Raw genomic sequence first — 18,436 nt, 5'->3', positions numbered from 1 at the left:
TTTTTTTTCATGGGTTCTTTAAGCAGTACAAGATGTTGTCAATTCTGAGTTTCTTCCATGTTATTCAGGAAAGTATGTCTGATTATGTAAATTAAAAGTTGCTGCTTAAAAATATTTTGCTTGAGAGATTGCAAAGGCAACACAGTAAATGAATTAAGATCAGAGAGTCTTGCTCAAGTGAGAAGATCGCGTAAGCAACCACATGTGTTATTGAAAAATGCATATTGTTTACAACGTAGTCTTACAAGATCCTTAAATATTTCACTTTGAGGTTTGCTTGATATAAAATATTGCATTTCTTCAAGTTTGTCACACAGGCTGGGCTCTAAGCTGATTTGCAACTACATGCAGAATAAAACCACTATGCCATCCCACTGTAATTTTGGATTTAATTTGGTTACTTTCCGTCTTTTTAAGAGAAACAAGAGAGTTTTCAAACCAAAAGGCATTGACTGCTTACCTAATTAAAAATGTATCCATCTGCTGGTTTGGTGGCTGACTTGTTATTCAAAGCATGCGGATCTAAGTAGGTTGATTTATTTATGAAGACCTTATGACACTGAGAGATATGCGCTCAAAAACATGTAAAAATAAATGCGGCTGCAGATGGGTAGATACACATAGATCTTTATGGGGTTCTAAATAACAGATAGATTTTGGAAAATAGGCTTTACAGGGAAGCTCCTTTTATGTTCCTTCCACGTGTTTAACATTTAAAGCTGAAATAACAAAGCAGCCAGCTAACATGTTGTGAGATAGCTCCAGACTAAATATCCTATAATGCCTTCTAAGGTGCAGTGCTGGGTTCTGAAGGCTTTGTGCAAGTGATACTCTTCAGAATATGCTACATTTCAGCAATTTTTTATTTAGAGAACACTTTAAAGTAAATTTTAGTTAAATCATTAGTGCTCACAAGCATCATGGGTTGGAATCAGGGTAAATGCCATCTTCGTATATTTAATTTCATTGGTGTATTGGTAAATCTCTACCACCCTAAGTTTCTTAGTAGCTCTGCTCAGTTCTGATGGACTCGTTCTCAGTGCTACGAATATTGCTGCAATCCTCAGGTAAGTAAGGTTGCTCATCTGTTTACAGGCACTGGGAAGTTCCCAGTGTAATGAAACCATCATGGGATTTGCACGTGGGGTGTAGAGCTGCTGGTATTAAATCTCACATCATTACCACTGCAATTCCACTGGCATGAGCTGGCTTCCTTAACACAAATGGAATAATGCCCACATTTTGTATATGACGCTGCAGCAAAGCTGAATTTGTAGGTGGTCTGCATCGGCCACCTGAGAGGTAGGAGGAAAACGGAGAATGACGTGGCCGGGAACAATGCTGGAGTAGCTTTACAGCCTCTCCCTCTGCTTACAGCACAGTTTCAGATGGGTCCTTCTCGGTTTTCCTTCTGTCCATGTGCCTGGCTACACGTTTATTTGGGTTTTGTACATGTTTGCGTGTGTGTTCACGTTCATAGGTAGAGCAAGTCCAGAAGAGACATGCGGTATTCCTTTACAGACCACCTGGTCACACTGGTATCCCCTCAAATTGAAACCATCTTGCATCAAGCAACGAAGCTGCTTTCAGCAGAAATGTATTTTGTATTGTACCACGCATTGACAATCGTGCGCAGCTTCACAAAAATGTACTTCTCTAAGCCCAAGGTCAGTTTAAACTGGTTCCCCAGCATATACATTTTTAAATTCCCTGGCAATCTCTTTTTATTTCCATGTCCAGACAAGCATGTGGGTTTCTTGGTGCCAACAAAATACAGAAATACGGTTTGTATGTAGATTTAGCCAGGGAAGGATATTAGACTGAGCTGGCTTTTGGTAGGAAGCCATTCTGGCTTTTTTTTTTTTTTTTTTTTTTTTTTTGTTAAGGAAAACTCTAGAGATGTTTGAATAATCCTTACACTAACAGATGTCACCGCTGGGAATCTGTTTTACTTTTACAGCTCTTTATTGGAGTGACTTGCTGGCATTTTGGGATATTTTTGAACAGTGGGTGAAGCTTAAACAAGCCTGCATTGTCTTGTGCTTTGATCTGTCCCACAGATATATTATGATGAAAGTTTCTGATAGAAATCAAGAAAAGAAAAAACATACATTTCACCACGCATGCTCCTTGCATGCAGAAGCATTGTTTTCTGCTTCTATAAGGAACGGACAAAAAAATTTACCAAGAGCCCTTGGCTTTTGTTTCCAACACGCTGCAAACGGCTCTTTTCCTGGTCCTGGGCAAGCCCCTGAAATGGGGGACAAGGGATCGCAACGGGTCAGGGCAAGCAGTTAGTCACACTCCTCCTTCGAACCGAGCCCGTTGTTCCTGCAGGCTGGGTGAGTTTTCCGCTGCTGATCTTAGCCGATGTGAGGAAACTGTGGCCAGTGTGGCAATGCGAGTGAGATTTGGTAGTGGTGGTGGGCACGGGAGGCTGCCGAGGGGAAGGATGGCAGCTTTGTGCCTACCAGCCACAGCAGTTGCACATTTCTCCCCAGAGGTGATGTTTTTGCTGTTTTCCTCAGGGTACTGCGCGAGAAAATATTTTGGAAAAAAAAAATGTTGTTGGAAATAGCAGCTACATATGTATTAGGAAAGTGTGACAGCAGAGTGACTCAGGAAAGCAACACCCGTGAGTGATTTCTGATGGAAACCCAGCCTCGGGGGTGAGTCCAGAGACGTGCTCCTGCACCCTGCTGCCGATGCGGACCTATGCGCAGGAGAATCAGCTCGGGTCTGGGGCTGACTTCCACTGGCGGAATGAGGTGCTTGCTGCTAAGGAAAGCTCGGGGCAGAATGGGGCTTGGCAAACAGTGTTGCAACCAAAGAGAAATTGTTGGATGGTGCCAGTGGTGTAGGAAGTCAGAGGGACTGATTTGTATGTCATAAATTAGAAAAATTCCTCAAATGAGGTTCATGCCCGCGTAACGCAGGATGCAGGAGCAAACCTGAGCGTGTCTGTGTTCTGGTGCTACAGGGATGCTCAGCTCCCCAGGAGCAGGCTTGGGATGTGGTTGTGCTAGAAGCTGTACACAAGTAGCTCTGTATATGACAAGAGCCAGCAGATAGATATAAATAAAAAGAAAACAAGGAAATGTAGTGGCTGTGCTGCCAGCACGACAAACTTGTTCTCTGAGCACTTCCAAAGTCAGTGGCAGTACTGAGGAAAATAATGGTTGCCATTTTTTAAATGTAAAATCTATTTGTTTTTCCTTTTCATTGTCCTTCTCACAGGTTTTCATTTCTATATCTTGCTTCATATGGAGTTAATTTAGAATTTGCAATATTCTGCTATAAAATCAGTGTAAATACGGAGCTAGAACACATGCGCATACACGTACTCACTTTCCCCAGCTAGTGGTTCCCCTGGAATACAACAAATCACTTCTTAGCTAATAAATGACCACTCTTTGGTACCTGCAGCTTCTCCATAACCAGGACAGAGAAATGCAAGCCATGGGTCAGACTGAGCTGAGCTCAGCATTATTGCTTTCAGGTTGGCCAGCCTACAGACCATGGGTATAAGGTCCCGTAGTGCCTTATAGGCATTACTGAATGAAGCTGTGCTTCTCCATCTTCTTCGCAAGAGTGGAGTGATGCCTGCAGATCTCTCTGACCTGATACTTATTTAGCATCTCTGTTTTAAGGCAGGCATTTGAGGTAATCATCTCCATCCAACCTCCAAGGTTTTGCTGGAACGGCTGCTTACGATCTCTCAGGGAATGTGTGCAGAAGTCAGAGTGCAGCCCTCCCCCTGGGTGCAAACTCCCAACCTTTATCTTCCCCTGTCCTGGGAATGTATCAGTCACATCATTCATGGCAGAAATGCACACATGCTTTCCACTTTTTAGAACAAAAATCAAGGTGTTTACATTTCATTCTACAGAAAGACAAAGACTCTGCTCTGCTACTAAAGAAGAACACAGTAAATAAACAATAAAAAAAACAGCAGTTGTTTTTATTTCTTACTTTACGCACACAGAAAAACTTTCCTTCTGTATGGTTGCAAAAAAAATTTTGTTCCTCAGAATGGGTGGACTTTCTGAGAGAGCGTGGTTTACTTTGAGTTAATTAGGATTTACACTCTCTTCGAAGTGCCAGAAATCTTCAGGGCTCTGTAGGGAACCTGTCTCTGGTACAACTTGATTGGTACCATTATTGCATAAATAAGCTCTGAAAAGATTGCTGTCTACAAACACACGGAATAACCATGAATTAGAGCTCTGACATGCTGTTCTTTAGAATATTTTACCAAAAAGATGATTCAGAGACTTTGCACTAAAACTATCTTTACATCTGAAGGCATGTGTACGGAATGCTTATTGTTACAATAGAAGTTACCCTGTACTTTTTTTTTCTTCTTTAATAATGCCTGCAGTAAAAATTGTTTAAAAAAATTAAAAGAGATCTCAGTATGAAAACAAATCCAGAACATAGTTGTTTTTCATTAATATTAATTTTAGATTTATCATGTTCCACACAAAGGGCCCAATTCTGCCTACCTATGAAAGTTTCATAGCCAAACTACTACAAAAATTTGACTTCACCTTAGAACAGGCCAGAATCCAGTTCAGAAATCTTAAACTGTGACCTTGTTCTTGTCAGAGGAAGACTACGTCTGTCTGACTCAGTCCTCTTCCCGCTGCAAAAAATGGGTGTGAGCTTTTAAACAGCTCTGGATGTAGTTTGCAATTCCCTGTGCTTAGCCTCCAGCTTTACCCTTCACGTGCAACCCAGGCTTCTCTGAAATGGCTGCAGACAGATGCCCTGCGCTGCTTGGCCCGGGCTGTTGGGCTCAGCCTTGTTCTGTACGCCCCGAGCAGCTCTTGCAGCTGCCCCACAGCGCCGTGCGAGCAGCCCACCCTGCTGCCACCAGCCCTGCGCCTTCATCCCGCTGTTGGTGCTGCGCCCGGATGGGTGAAGATGAGTACGGAGCGCAGCTGCCGGGGGCTGGCAGCACAAAGCTGGGGATATTCGAAAGCATTTTGTAACAATTAAGGTATCTGCAAACCGCCACAGCTTTCAATAACCTTCCAATGAAACGAGCGTGCGCGCATTCCTCTCCGGGTTGCCGAGCATCTGTGCCAGCACAGCAAACAACCGGCAGGGCCGTGCAGTTATTTGCACGGCTTTATTGGTGACACTTTTCCATGAAAAAACTGCAGAGTGCTGCCTGCCTCCTGGTCTTACTGAGGCTGGCAGCTGCAAGGAGCCAAGCCAAGCCTTACCTTGCAGAGCTGAGCACTTGTATTTATGGTGTTTGTTCTGCTTATTAGGTGAAAAGCTGGAATACCTGCTTTGACATTCTGGGGCATTTCTTTTCTCTCTCTCTTTTTTTTTTTTTTTTTTTTTTTTTTTTTTTTTTTTCTTTTCTTTGTTAGGTCTCTGCTCCTTTTCAGGTTTTACGTTTTGCCAGTGCCCTTTAGTGCTTGTTTATGTTCGGAAGCATGAACTGCATCATAAACACTCCTGTTTTGTAAATATTTTTGGTGACGGGATTTCCTTTCAGGGACCCGTAATGGCGTAGTGTAAATTTTAGACTAACCAGGAGACTTTTTTGGTTTGTTGTAAGGAGCAGTGTAACAGCAGCTCCTGCTTCAATTGTCATTAAAATCCTTTCACTTACGTTTATCTGGCTTTCCTTGGCGGTGCTGGTTGGAAAAGGCAAAAAATCTATGTGTCTGTCTGTCTCGATATTGTCAGGTCGTCACACGGTGCCTCATCAGAATAAATACACTGTCACAGTCCCTGTAATCAGCATTAAGGCAGTAATAAATAGCAAACTATTGTGATGATGATCGTGGTTAATGAAAGGAAGTGTACGTAATTTGCAGTGCCTAAAGCTCACTTTTTGCAGAGTGGATTTGCAAATGAACTACAAACCTGATCCTTTCCTTACTGGGGTCAGCTGAAGAACTCCTGGTAATCCCACCCGAAACAAAATCGTTCGGCCAGCCCGACGCGTGTAGAAAGGCATGCTGCCTTCCTCGAGCTGTCTCCTGCTGCGGCTTTTTGCATTACAGACCGCGGCTCCAGCTAACGCAGACATCACCTGAGTGAGGAACCAACCCTCGCTCACGTCGGGTAACCAGCTGTTAGCTCCGAATTTTGCCAAGCAATTTATCTGCAGATATTTTATCCTCACAGGCACTAAGAATCGCTAGCTCTGGGCAGGGAAAGGCTGCCCCACCTGCAGGGCCCAGCCGCGGCCGCTGCTCACGGTGCCCAGGGGTTGCAGTGCCCTTGGGTGCCCATGCCGAGCGCCTCGCTGCCTGCCCCGCTCACCCTCTTGTCCACAGAGCCGGGAGCAGAGTCAGTGCTTGCATTTTTTTGTGGTAAAACGCTTTTCAGAGAAGCCAGGTGAATTTTTCCCCACAGGCTGTGGAGTTGCATGCTGAAGGAAGATCGCGCGCTGCCTCCCCCCGCTGCTTCTTTGTCCTCCTTTTTTTTTATTTTTTTCCCCCATCTCAATGTAGTGCTGGGCCCCAGGAGGCCCACGAGCACACAGAGCTTCCTACTGAGGTTGTCACTTGACTGACAGCAGAAAGCTTCTGGGGAGATGGACGAGCACGAGTGGGTGGACATAGGAAAATGGAGAAAGAAAGGAGAGAAAGGAGCGGTGTCCGGCAGGACCCCGGCCCCTCTGGGCAGCGAGGCGTCGCGGTCTGCGTGCTGGGTCGGCCACTGGGCCCAACGTGAACCAGCTAACGATACACAACGTGTGTGTGAAACATCTGTCTGGCAGAAAGCACTGCCAGAAATGCTGTGGGGATGTGCTCGGGACAAACCGCGTGTGCCAGCGGCCAACTTTTGGTGCGCTCCTCTGGTCCCTGGGTGCTCAGGGATGCAGCAGGACCCGGCGCGAGCTGCAGGCGCAGATAGGTGCACGCAGGCTCCGGGGTGGCAAAGAGATGAATTTCTGTCCCCACAGCAGCGCCCTGTGCCCTTTGGGGCCGCTAACCGAGTGTGAGGGGTGCGGTGGCTGAAGGAGCGATTCGAGGAGGAATTTCGGTGCCGCAGCGGGGTTGCTCGGTGGGGCTGAGTTTAGGCTGATGGCATCTGTCGAAACCAAGCTGCGCTTTTACGATCCGCTGGAGTGACGGGGAGTATGGAAACCGTGCTTGTTTTGGCAGGGCGCCTGAGAGACCCTTTTCGTAGAGCCAGGACGCAGGGGGTTTGGTAGAACTGCGAGCGTTTCGTTTCTGAGAGTTGTGATTTACTTTGCGTTTGTTTGACGTGAATTCTTCTAACCAGTTAAGGTTAAAAGACACAGCAGCGATGCCACACAAGGTGCTAAACACCTCGAGCCCCCCGTCAGGGGACACCCCCGGCTCGGCGGCCAGGTCAACCCGTCCCCAGGGCTGGCACCCGGCGGGGGGGGGGGCGGCCCTGGCAAGATGGCGGTGGTGCGGGCGGCCCGGCAGGTGGCGCTGCTGCCAAGCGCTGGGGCCGGGCGGGGCGGGGCGTGGCTGGGGGCGTGGCGAGGGGCGGGGCTCCCGGCGCGGGGCGGGCGGCGATTGGCGGCGGGGCGTGACGGGCGGGCGTGGCCCCGCCCCCCCGGGCCATGCCGTGCCTATGCCCGGCGCGCGGCCCGCGGGCGGCGATTCCGCTGGGAGGGAGCGGGCGGCGGCAGCGGCAGCGGCATGGCGGGGCTGCGGGGCTGCGCCCTGCTCCCGCTGCTCGTCGGCGTCTGCGGCGCCGTCACCGGCTCCCGGGTGTACCCCGCCAACGAAGGTGAGGCGGCGGGGACCCGGCGGGGAGTTGGGGGCGGTGTTTTGGGGTCCCGGGGCGGTGTTTTGGGGTCCCGGGGCGGTGTTTTGGGGTCCCGGGGCGGTGTTTTGGGGTCCCGGGGCGCTGTTTTGGGGTCCCGGGGCGGTGTTTTGGGGTGTCCGGGCGCTGTTCTGGGGTCCGGGACTGACCGTGCTGTGTTTGTGCTTCTCCTCCCCGCAGTGACCCTGCTGGACTCCCGCTCGGTGCAGGGCGAGCTGGGCTGGATAGCGAGCCCGCTGGAAGGAGGGGTAAGTGCCGTGCGGGGGGCTTGGGGTGCCAGCTCCGCGGAGGGGCGGGGAAGGGGTCTGGGGTCAGGCACGGCTGTAGGGGCCGCTCGGGACCCCCCGGGCTCGCTCCCGTCGCGTAGGGTCTGTGGGAGGCTGCTGGGACCCGGTGCCGGTGCCGGTGCGGGTCGCTGCTCGCTGCCCCGGCCCCGTCCCGCGACTCGGACGGGGCTGGGGGGCCCGGGGGAGCCCCCGCTGCGTGGGCTCTGCCGGGGCTTCCTAACAGGCAATTAGGAACCTGCCTCAAAGTGAATGATTTAAGGAAAATGCCAGCGAAGCACCCTAAACGGCAATTTAAAAACAAAACAAAACAAAAAAAAAACACCCAGCCAAAAACTCAAAACAAACAAACAAAAAAACTCAAATCCTTTTAATATGAGATGAATGGAGCGGCTTAGTGTGCTCAAGGGAAAAGTAACGAAGTGAAGCTGGTGGGAAAATAAGTGCTGAGAGATCAGGACCCGTGCGCAGCAAAGCCCTGGGTACTTGGGGAAACCTGCACACGGAGTTGTGTGTGTGTTTGCACACTGAGTTTTGGGGTGTGTGTGTGTCTGTGTCTGTGTTTGTGCGATCCCACTTGCAATCAGACGGGGAGCGAAGGAAACAGCAGCGGGTGGAAGGAACCCGAGGCTGCGTTGGCTGGCGATGCATTATGCATAAGCTGTGAATAGCCATAACACGGGAGAAAGGGGGATTGTTCTGCGCCCCCATTGTGGCTCTGCATGAACTTGATACAGCCCTGGCTCGGCAGCCCTGTCCCCAAACCTCGGCGCTTGGCAGGGCTGCTGCTGGCGGCAGGCGCTTGTTCTCCTCCTCGGACGGGGTGGGAAGGTGCAGCCCAGCCCTAAAGAGAGCATCCTTAATCCTCTGCCCCCCAAAGGGCAGGCATGAGGATGGGCTCTGCCTTGCGGCTCTCCAAGGGATGCCTGTGCTGTACGTCAACACAGGACCCGGCGTATAAGTTTTATTAAGTCAGTAGCGAATAGATGACCGGGGACAGCTGTATTTTATTAATAGCTCTTGGTTTCTCCCTCTTCCCCCCCCCTCCCAATGTTTCCTCTGGAAGCTCCATGCAAGCTGGAGAAGGAAATGTGTGCTCTTCTTGTGGACGTGACTCGTTTCACTAAACCTACATACGTGTGTTCTATTTTTAAGCCCGTAGTGAAAAATTTAAGAGTACATGGTCTGTCTCTGAGATGCAGTGCTTGGAAAGCATTTGCTTTGACTTCATATGCTGCAGATTTATTTCAAGCAGCAGCAGTGAACTCTTTTCTTTATCTTCCTGGGAAGGCTCTGTCCTTTGGAGCCAGTTTTTCTTGAGCTGTGCGCACCTTTTTGTCTCCGACAAAAGATATTTTTCTAGATCTATATATACCAGGTGGTTCCTGCGGTGCGAGGCTTGTGTGAATAAGAAGGGCTACAGATAAACGTAGTCATTTAGCAGTGACTAACTGTAATCAAATATATAGGAGCCCTGGAGGAATTTGTGAATTGCATTATAAATATAATTAATGATTTACTCCTGCATTTCACAGTCGAAAAGCAGGTTTTGTGCCCAGAATGTTTCACTCTGCATCATTAAACCGTGGGAAGAGTTGAATTATAAAAGTTAACTTTTTCTTTCAAGCTGAAATTACAGCTCTGACCACATACTTAGTTACAAATCATTAGCAGTGGCTGGAAATTTTGGGGCTGTGGTCACTTTCAGCTCTGGCAGTGCGATGCGCTCGGGTTTGGTTTGTGGATGTGTGCTGCTGAAATGAGAAACACTTCTGGGAGCCGGGCGTGTTGGGAACCCGATCCCAGACTTGCTGAATTCAGTCGCAGCCTGCCCGTTGACCTCAGCGGTCTCTATTGAATCCTAGAGCGGCATCCTCCATTGTCTGAGCGGGGCAAAGGAAATCCCATCAACAAGTATTGTTTCCCTCTGCTTCTTCCTTTCCCTTGTACCGCACACAGCACAGGTAGCGTGGGCAGCCCAAGGGTAGCGGGATGGGAGGCGATGGCCCGTCAGGACAGCGCCGTAACAGGGAGCTCGGCTGCGGCAGCTGCAAATTAAACAGCGCCGTCCTCTTACCACAATGTGCTGCGCTTTACATTGATAGATGGCTTTTTAAGGTTTGTTTTTTCCCCTTTTTCTGTGAAAAGGAGTGACACGCTGAGTATTGAGCCCCCCCTGCTTTTGCTTTAATTTGCAGTCATCTCAAGGCAGTAAATAAAATATTGTTCCTTCTGCTCCCAGTGACTCATGGTGCTAACTACTGTCACCCTATAAATGGATTCAGCTAAGCTGGAATCTTTTTAAGTAAAAATCACTTGCATAAGAGCAGTCCTTGCGAGAAGAATGCAGGATATTATACAAGAAGCCCCTTAATGTTAAGAAGGCTTCTGTTTATCAAAGCCACGGCTTCAGTAGCTCTGAAAAGCACTTCTGGGAAGGCTCTGAAGTTACTGATGGTTTTTCCAAGGATAATTTTTATATGCTTTATTGTATAGCTTGCAAACCCAGGCAGTATGTAGACATTCTCTAATACACTTTTTTATTTTATTTTTTTATTAATAAGTGTTTTTGGTTTTTTAATACCAAAGCACTGTGGGGGTTTTGCTGGAAAGCTCTGTCTCTCTTGCCAATGCCCCCACTGCCTCCTTTCTTCCCACTCCAGGAAAGCACTGTAGTAAACTTTGCTTGATAATACTAAATACAAATAAAAATAATTAAAAGAATCAAAGCTTTTGTTTTTGTTTTCTTTCCCTTTATAAGTTCATCATCTTGAAATGCTGATTTAGGGCCAGATGTCTTCTTTGCATATCTTCCCTGGATTGCTGTATTTTTGTTGTGAATTTCCTGTTAGTTTCACGCTTCTGAAGAAGGTGCCCAAACTTGATCTAGGGGCGAGAGTTTGAAAGCGTGCTGCTGTCTTTGAACCTTCTGGTTTATTTCAAGCGTGTAAATTTAATGATACTTACTGAGACTTCTGGAGGACAAAGGTGTATAGTACACCTTCTCTTCCCACCTTGCCAGTGATAAGCAGCTTTGTTTGGGTGGCAGTGCTATGGCAGCATGCTGGTAGAGCAGTGGTGTGGTCTCCTTGCCTCTCCTTCCACCCACAAGTGCCACCCAGGCCAAGGACCCGGTTCTGCAGAGAGCTGCTCTGCCCAGCTCCACAGCAGAGGCTGCTCCGTCTGCGTGCCTGGGACGTTGCTAGCCCAGCTTTGGAAGCTTTCAGAACTAATAAGGGGTGGCTTAGCAGCTTAAGGTCCATGGTAGTGACGCCAGAAACATGGATGTTAATTTTGCTGCGAAGCTCTGCTACTCCATTTAATCCTGATGTGTTTTTCTTCTCCTTTCCCTCTTGGCAGTGGGAGGAAGTGAGCATTATGGATGAGAAAAACACTCCGATCCGCACCTATCAGGTCTGCAATGTGATGGAGCCCAGTCAGAATAATTGGTTACGAACTGATTGGATTCCCCGTGAGGGGGCTCAGAGGGTATATATTGAAATCAAGTTCACGCTGAGAGACTGCAACAGCCTGCCAGGTGTCATGGGAACTTGCAAAGAGACTTTCAACCTCTATTACTATGAATCAAACAACGATAAGGAGCGTTTTATTCGAGAGAGCCAGTTTGCCAAGATCGACACCATCGCCGCTGATGAGAGCTTCACCCAGGTGGACATTGGCGACAGGATCATGAAGCTGAACACAGAGATACGGGACGTGGGACCTCTCAGCAAGAAAGGGTTTTACTTGGCTTTTCAGGACGTCGGAGCCTGCATTGCTTTGGTGTCCGTCCGTGTTTTCTATAAGAAGTGCCCGCTGACAGTTCGAAACCTGGCACAGTTTCCAGACACCATTACCGGGGCTGATACATCCTCTCTGGTGGAGGTTCGCGGCTCCTGTGTCAACAACTCGGAAGAGAAGGATGTGCCAAAAATGTACTGCGGGGCAGATGGCGAATGGCTGGTGCCCATTGGCAACTGTCTGTGCAACGCTGGCTATGAAGAGCGTAACGGCGAGTGCCAAGGTAAGATGAGCCATATTGTACTTTTCATTAGGGCTTAGGAGAATGCATAATTGAATCGGAGATGAGAGTAAATGGAATCAAGCCAGTAATTAGCAGCCCCTATGGGATGCAGTGGGACAGAGGGGTTTAATGAAGAAGTCCAGTAGCTCCAGGTGGCAAGGCTAAGAATCATACAATGCAAAGCAAATGATACTGCTGATAGGCAGAAGGCAAAATGCTCTTTCTAGCAGGCACCTCAATTTGAATTGGCTCACAGCAGTCACCAAAATGTGAATGACTGCAGAAACAGCTCAGCTGAGCTGCCGTCCTTTAAAGAGAGAACTCTTAAGTTTTATCTGGAGTGAGCTTTGTTAAGCACAGGAAATTCTGACAAAGTTTCCCTTGGATAATGCAGTGGGGTGAGAACAGAGTCGGGATGGGGGAGTGGAACAGGAGTTTTAGCTGGATTACTTTCCCCCTTTAGGAAGGGGAAGTCTTTGGTGTTTTACTTGTTGCAAATTTTTTGAGTGCTAAATAACCTTTTGATATTTGACACCACTGCCTTTGTTAAATATTTTAATTTCTCAGAGGGTCTCCATTGTTAGCTTAATAATGGAGGTGCTAGGATACTCTTAGAAATGCTAAAAGCCCCCCTCCCTCCCCCTGTCCTGTGCCCTGCTGAATTGGGGATTAAAGTTTATAGAAAACACAGATTATCCTAAAAAAAGAAGGGGAGGCAGAACAACACCTTAAAACCTGTGTTCTATTCACTTCCCCTTCCTGGAAAAATAAATAGTAGAAGGTTAAGGTAGGAGAAAAGAGTTTATAAATAAAATATCTTTGGCCTCAGTGACTGAACTCTTGCTCGTGTAAGCATAAATTAATATCAAACTGGGATGGCTTCTTGCACAGTTCAATGGCCTTTAACTTTCCTGGGTACCAGATTGGAGGTACTCAGCTCCTTAATGGATTGGAGCCTGTTTTTTGTTGTTGTTGCTTGTTTTTTTGTTTGTTTGTTTTTTGGTAAAGGTGTTTTGGATCCCAGTGTTCCAAATGTATTGGCTTTGCATCCTCTTGGTGCATTTTTCACAGGTCATTGAGTCAGAGAACAAGGTAGCAGAGCAAGCAACTGACCGCCTTTGTGCTAGACTCCCAAGAGAACAGAGCCTTTTGAATGTTCTGCTTGGTTTCTTTTAAATGATAATTTACAGTCAATATGAAGTTCCCTATTACGCCTTGAAACTAAGCTTTGGCAGGAAAAAAGCACCAAGGATAAACCTCAGCCTCCATTTGAGCAGGATTGCCATGGGCTGCAGGGAGAGCTGAAAAATGAGCAGCGCGATGAGGGGGCACCCTGTTTGGCTTAAATCATTACCCAAGGAGTCCCGCGAGACAGAAGCCTGGAAAGAAAAGCTGTGTACGATGAAAGATGCAAATCCACGGACGTGGTACTGAATGGGTGCTGCTTAGGAGAGCCACGGGTGGCTGAGGAGGTGTTGCTAGCCTCAAATAGATCCGTAACTTCCAGCAAAGCTTCCCCACACATTTACAGCCTGGGAAGTGAGAGGAGGAAGTGAATGGGGGGATGCGCTTTGGTTTATTGCTCGGAAATTGTCCTGCCTTCTCCTGAAGGCCTGCTGGGTCAGCCCCGGGCACGCTGGCTGACACAGATCTAACACTTCTCCTCGTCAGTGGCCCGAACATGATGAGCTGATTGCACACATGGGGTTTGCTGGTGGGCAGAGGTGCTAGCGGGCTGCTTTTTCTCTCATCCTTTTCTGTTGTTGGACTGAGAAATGAGCGTGTCAGGTCAGGTTACCTGCTGGCCCGTAGCTGCAGCCCGACGGTCGGGTTCCCAGGCTGGAGGCAGATCAGGTGGCGTGGCTCCTAGAGCAGGGGAAGAAACTTTGTCTCTTGGATCCATTCTCCGGAGCGGAGCCGGCCTGTGCCAGCTCTGCTCAGAGGATTCCAGCCAGCAAGTAATTGCGAAGCGCTAAGCCCATTTCATCAGCGGTTACTTGCGGTTTCCTTTCTCTAACATCTGCCGTTCTCCAGCCAGGACGGCTCCCCGGGAAGCTCCTCGAGCTCCTCAAGCCGAGCAGGCTTGCTCGGGCCTCCAGCACGGAGGTGATGGTGGGGTGGCCTCTGATGCCGTGGGGTGAGCCTCCCCATGCCCTGCCCCACGTCACGGCAGGCCGCTGGAGTGAAGCAAGGAGGATTTATGTGGGTTTGGAGCACGGACGGGGCGGAGGAAAGGGGCCTAGCCTGTGAAAGGCTGTAGAAGGGTGCCGGGCTGAGACCCGGGGCTGGTGGGCAGGTTCCACCCCAATTGTTTTTCAATAGGCTGACTGCGGCGGGATGAACACAAGGGAAGGTCAGAGGTTGTCCGTTCCCTCATCCATCTTCCCCTGTGATCCCCGGGTGGGAGTTAGGATTCATTAAGATCTTAAAAGTTTGACAAGAGCTTGGTGGGCAGGAGTGGCAGGGGCCGAGGGAGCAGGGGCTGTGCACCCCCGGCTCCCCTGGGGGCAGCCTCCAGCCCCGCGGGCCCCGGTGGGCTCCTTCCACCCCCCGAGTGCTGCGTCAGGCGCTGCCCCTGGAGCTGCTGTTGCTTAATTTCTGCTGCGTGTGGGAGAAAAATAATGGGAAGCACTTCACTTCTGAAGTGGCTCCTGTAGTGGGCATTAACGACTCTCTGACCTTGGCGAGGATTTATTTAAAATAAAAAAATAATTGTGTGGTATGGAGGTGTTTGATTACACACAGCCTGTCCTTCATTCAAACAGCTGCTGTTTTTTTTCCATCAGACTTTGATCATCTTACTGAACATCCATGTCTCTACATCTATATGCATGCGCATATATGTATGTGCGCAGAAAAGCAGAGCAGGAAGGGAAGGAAGCAAAGTACTTAATTCATGCTTATTTGAGAAACTTCACAGGGGTAACAGGGATGGTTCCGTAATATTGTCTCGATCAGTAAAAATGCTAAATGAGCACTGATTCTTTTCTTACAGCTGCATTTGTAGCTGTGAACTCAGTGCAAAAAGAGAACTAGAGAACTTCCTATTGTTCTCTTTTTTTCTGTATTTTTTCCCCAAATTTCTCGTGCTCATGGCTGTCCATTCAGGAGAGCATAAATGTGGAATAGCGTTGATGGAATGAGAAACTATCCTGACTAGTGACACATCTCCAGGCTAAGGCAATTAGTGCTTTAGGGTAAAGTCGAGACATGAAGTTATTCTAAAATTTGCTTGTATGTGTCATTGTTATGCAGATCGTTTTGTTACACGTTAATATATTGTGGTTTGCATTTAGTTATGATTTCCTCATGATAAACTGCATATCTTTTTATCTCAAACAGTGAAGGGGGAAACAAGCAGGAAGGGAGGAAAGACAGATTAAAGAAGCAATAGACTGTAGCCATCTGTGATGATTTTGATGCTGTGAAATTACAAATCTCAATTTTAGAGCTGCCATTTAGTATAAATATGTGAGACAGTTGAGATTTTTACTGTGATATTGTAAAGGTTATGAGAGCCAACAGCTTTGTCTTCATCTACACTTGCTTTTTTGAGTTGTGAATTGGCCAATTGGCAGAAAATCCAGTGTCATTTAAAATATGGCTCAATCCCGTTCTCATATCGCTGCTGTTTTTAGAATTTTCCTTCTAACTTCGATAAAAGCATCCCTAAGAAGTAATAATTTGAATGATAAGATGCTTTTTATCTCAGAGGCTTTGAAGAGTGACTGTGATCATTGAGAGCAGCAGTTCAGTTTATATCAGAAGACACCGGTCTAATTATATTCTTTTCTGTGATAAGATTTTTGGATGGTGGGTTTTGTCAGGGTGGGGAAGTGAAGCAATTTGTGTGTGCTTTCCCATTTTAGTCATAGACAACTTTTTTTTTGTCAGAATAACACTGATGAACAGTCTGGCTGCACAAAAGGGTAATCAGAAGGGTGACTAAGACTGCACAGATTTGAGATTCCAGAAAGATAGTTGGGTTTTTTTTTTGGGTTGATTTTTTTTGGCAGGGGGAAAAAAAAATGCACAGACTCAACATCTTAAGCTTTAAAAGGAGCTGAGAAGAAGGAAGCTACCAGGAGGGGCATGAGAGCAATACTGAAACACAGTCTGTCTGAAACAAATTTAGCTGGTGCTTATCTCCTCAAGAAGTGATTTGGTTATATTATGTTCTGGTGGAGCTCAACAGATCTTCCAAGGGTTGCTCTCTCAGTGATTTATTTTTTATTTTTTTGTTACCAACTAGGGTGTTTTAAGATCCTTCATTTAAATGTCATGCAGGTTCTGTAATGCTTTTCTTCCTTGCTGGCCCCTTCAGAAGTCAAGCCACTGCTGTTGTCAAGCAATTGTTCCTTTAGATATTCCTTGGAAAAAAAGCTCGTGCTTCTTAGCTCTGAATTGCTGACAAAATTGCTGCTGCTACATAGGAGAGCAACACCTGCTCATTATTCTGCACATTTTTGGTGAAGAGGCAGCTCAGTCCTCACTGTGGAAGACAGGTGAGCTGTTGTACTATGAATTTCATGGTAGCTCTGGGTAGTCGTTGATGGGGCATGTGACAAGGTTCCTTTTGGTTGGTGTTGGATTTTAAAACAAAACAAACTTTCCAGACAACTTGTCTTGTGTGTGATGACTTCAGGATTTAGATCTTGGCTGCGTAAGGGTGATTATCTGTCTAATAACATGCTCCACTGAGCTTGGTCTTTATTGCATTAGTGAGAAATGATTAAAGAAATGCTCAGCAGTACACTTCAGTCTTTGGAGGCTGCATCAAAAAGCCCCCCAAACTCGTGAGATGGGTGTCTTATCAGGTTTCATTCCATTATGCCACATCCTTTTGATATGTTTTGGGGAGCAGGTGAGGTCACCCAGTTTTGTGAATCAGAGGCAATTACCACTCCCACGACTAAATGGACACTTCATGAATATTCAGGGCCTGTTTCACCTCCCTGGGAAGCAAACACTTGGGTTCCCTTCTCTTTCCTCTGGCTGGAGACTGAGGAAGCTCTCCTTGTGAAGGGGGATTGGCAGCTGTCAGGCCACTTCGTCTTTTGCATGCAAGCAAACTCCTCATTTACATCTTTTGTATACACCCTCATGCAAAGTAGCACACCCATTTCCCCATTTCACAAAGGAGATAAGAGCTTCCTTTGGAAACGCCAGCCAAAATCTCCTTCTGTTTATGCAAAGCTCTGAGATCTGGATTTTATGCAAACGCATCCCGTTTTGATTTAAATTCTTTGTTTAAGAGATAGTGTAATATTTGCACAGCGTGCTCCTTGTGTCCCGGTCTCCTCCTGACGAGGACTGATTGTGGCTCTTCCCCCAGTCTCTGCAGCCCACTTCCAGCCAGCCTGTGGGAAAGTGCTGTGCTCCAGCGCCCTGGGCTTGTCTGGGAAACGCTTGCTGGAGGTGCCGGCAGCGCTGTCTGTCGTGGCTGGTGGGGCCACGGGCTCCTGGCTGTGATCCCCTCTAGCTGCTCACCAGGAGCCACAGGACCCTTCTGTAGCTACAGCCTCAGCCTGGGGAATGACCCGCATCAGGCGGTGGCAGGCATCCCCCCTGCCCCAGCAGCCTACACACACGTATGTCCCAAAAACATTATGCTTCATGGCCTTTTCTGTGCCGTGGGTTGAGGCTGGGCTCGGCCCTGGTGTGGTGCCGTTCTCGTGGCCGGCCTGGCTGCAGGAGCGGGCTCGGCCTTTGGTGGTGCAGAGGGGACGAGGCGGCTGGTAGCACTCGGGTAAACATGCACAAAGGGAACTGCTGTCTTTATTTATTGCACAAAAATAATCTGTGAGAAAAGTTCTGCTTTGCTAAGCCTCACGATTACACAAGAACCCATGTTTTGTTTTATTTTTGGTTTTAGTGGCTTTCTGTTCTTTTTAACTTTTCTTTATTTCAACTTTACTGAAAATTGCCTTTGGCTTGAAATAAAGCTGAGGCTCATTAAATGCTCCCAAAACACAGGCTTGTTCAGAACGGATTTGTTGAAAGGTTTATTGATATAAGCTAGAACACATGCTGCATGAATGTACTGTATTTCTTTAAAGGACTAGTTCTCATTTTGTGTCTTTATAAATCAGTGGTATGAAATTAGGACCCTGATTGTGTTGGGGCTACATCCTATAACAAACCAAAGGGAAAAAGAAGGTTTGGGGGGTGGTGGTGTTCTTTCTTTCCTTTTTTTTTGATGCCCCATTAGTGTTTAACTTGAAGGTAATTTCACAGGGGTAGTAAAGTGCGCAGTGTGAAACCTGGTGGCATAATTAAATGGAGGAAAGGCTCTTTAAAACAACAAAGGAACGTGCAAAAACTTTGGTTTTGCCCTAATAGTCACCCAGAAGGG

The 18,436-nt window shown here is 47.5% G+C and overlaps 1 protein-coding gene across 5 annotated transcripts in view; it reads left to right on the top strand.

Moving 5' to 3' along the window:
• Positions 1–7,572: 7,572 nt before the first annotated feature.
• The window catches only part of EPHA4 (EPH receptor A4), a 95,330-nt gene continuing 84,466 nt past the window's right edge, over positions 7,573–18,436 (top strand). For 4 of the 5 annotated variants that reach the window (XM_068691519.1, XM_068691520.1, XM_068691521.1 and 1 more), the window contains exons 1-3: positions 7,573–7,737; positions 7,954–8,021; positions 11,418–12,081. In XM_068691519.1, coding sequence (XP_068547620.1) covers positions 7,647–7,737; positions 7,954–8,021; positions 11,418–12,081 — 823 coding nt within the window. In that variant the 5' untranslated portion in view covers positions 7,573–7,646. Of the gene's footprint in view, positions 7,738–7,953; positions 8,022–11,417; positions 12,082–13,152; positions 15,016–18,436 lie in introns of those variants that run through there. The other variant, XM_068691523.1, reaches the window with a different exon arrangement.

Source organism: Anas acuta, chromosome 9 (genome assembly GCF_963932015.1).
Source record: "Anas acuta chromosome 9, bAnaAcu1.1, whole genome shotgun sequence".
NCBI classification, from domain to species: Eukaryota; Metazoa; Chordata; class Aves; order Anseriformes; family Anatidae; genus Anas; species Anas acuta.
This window is presented reverse-complemented; position numbering and strand designations above follow the sequence as displayed.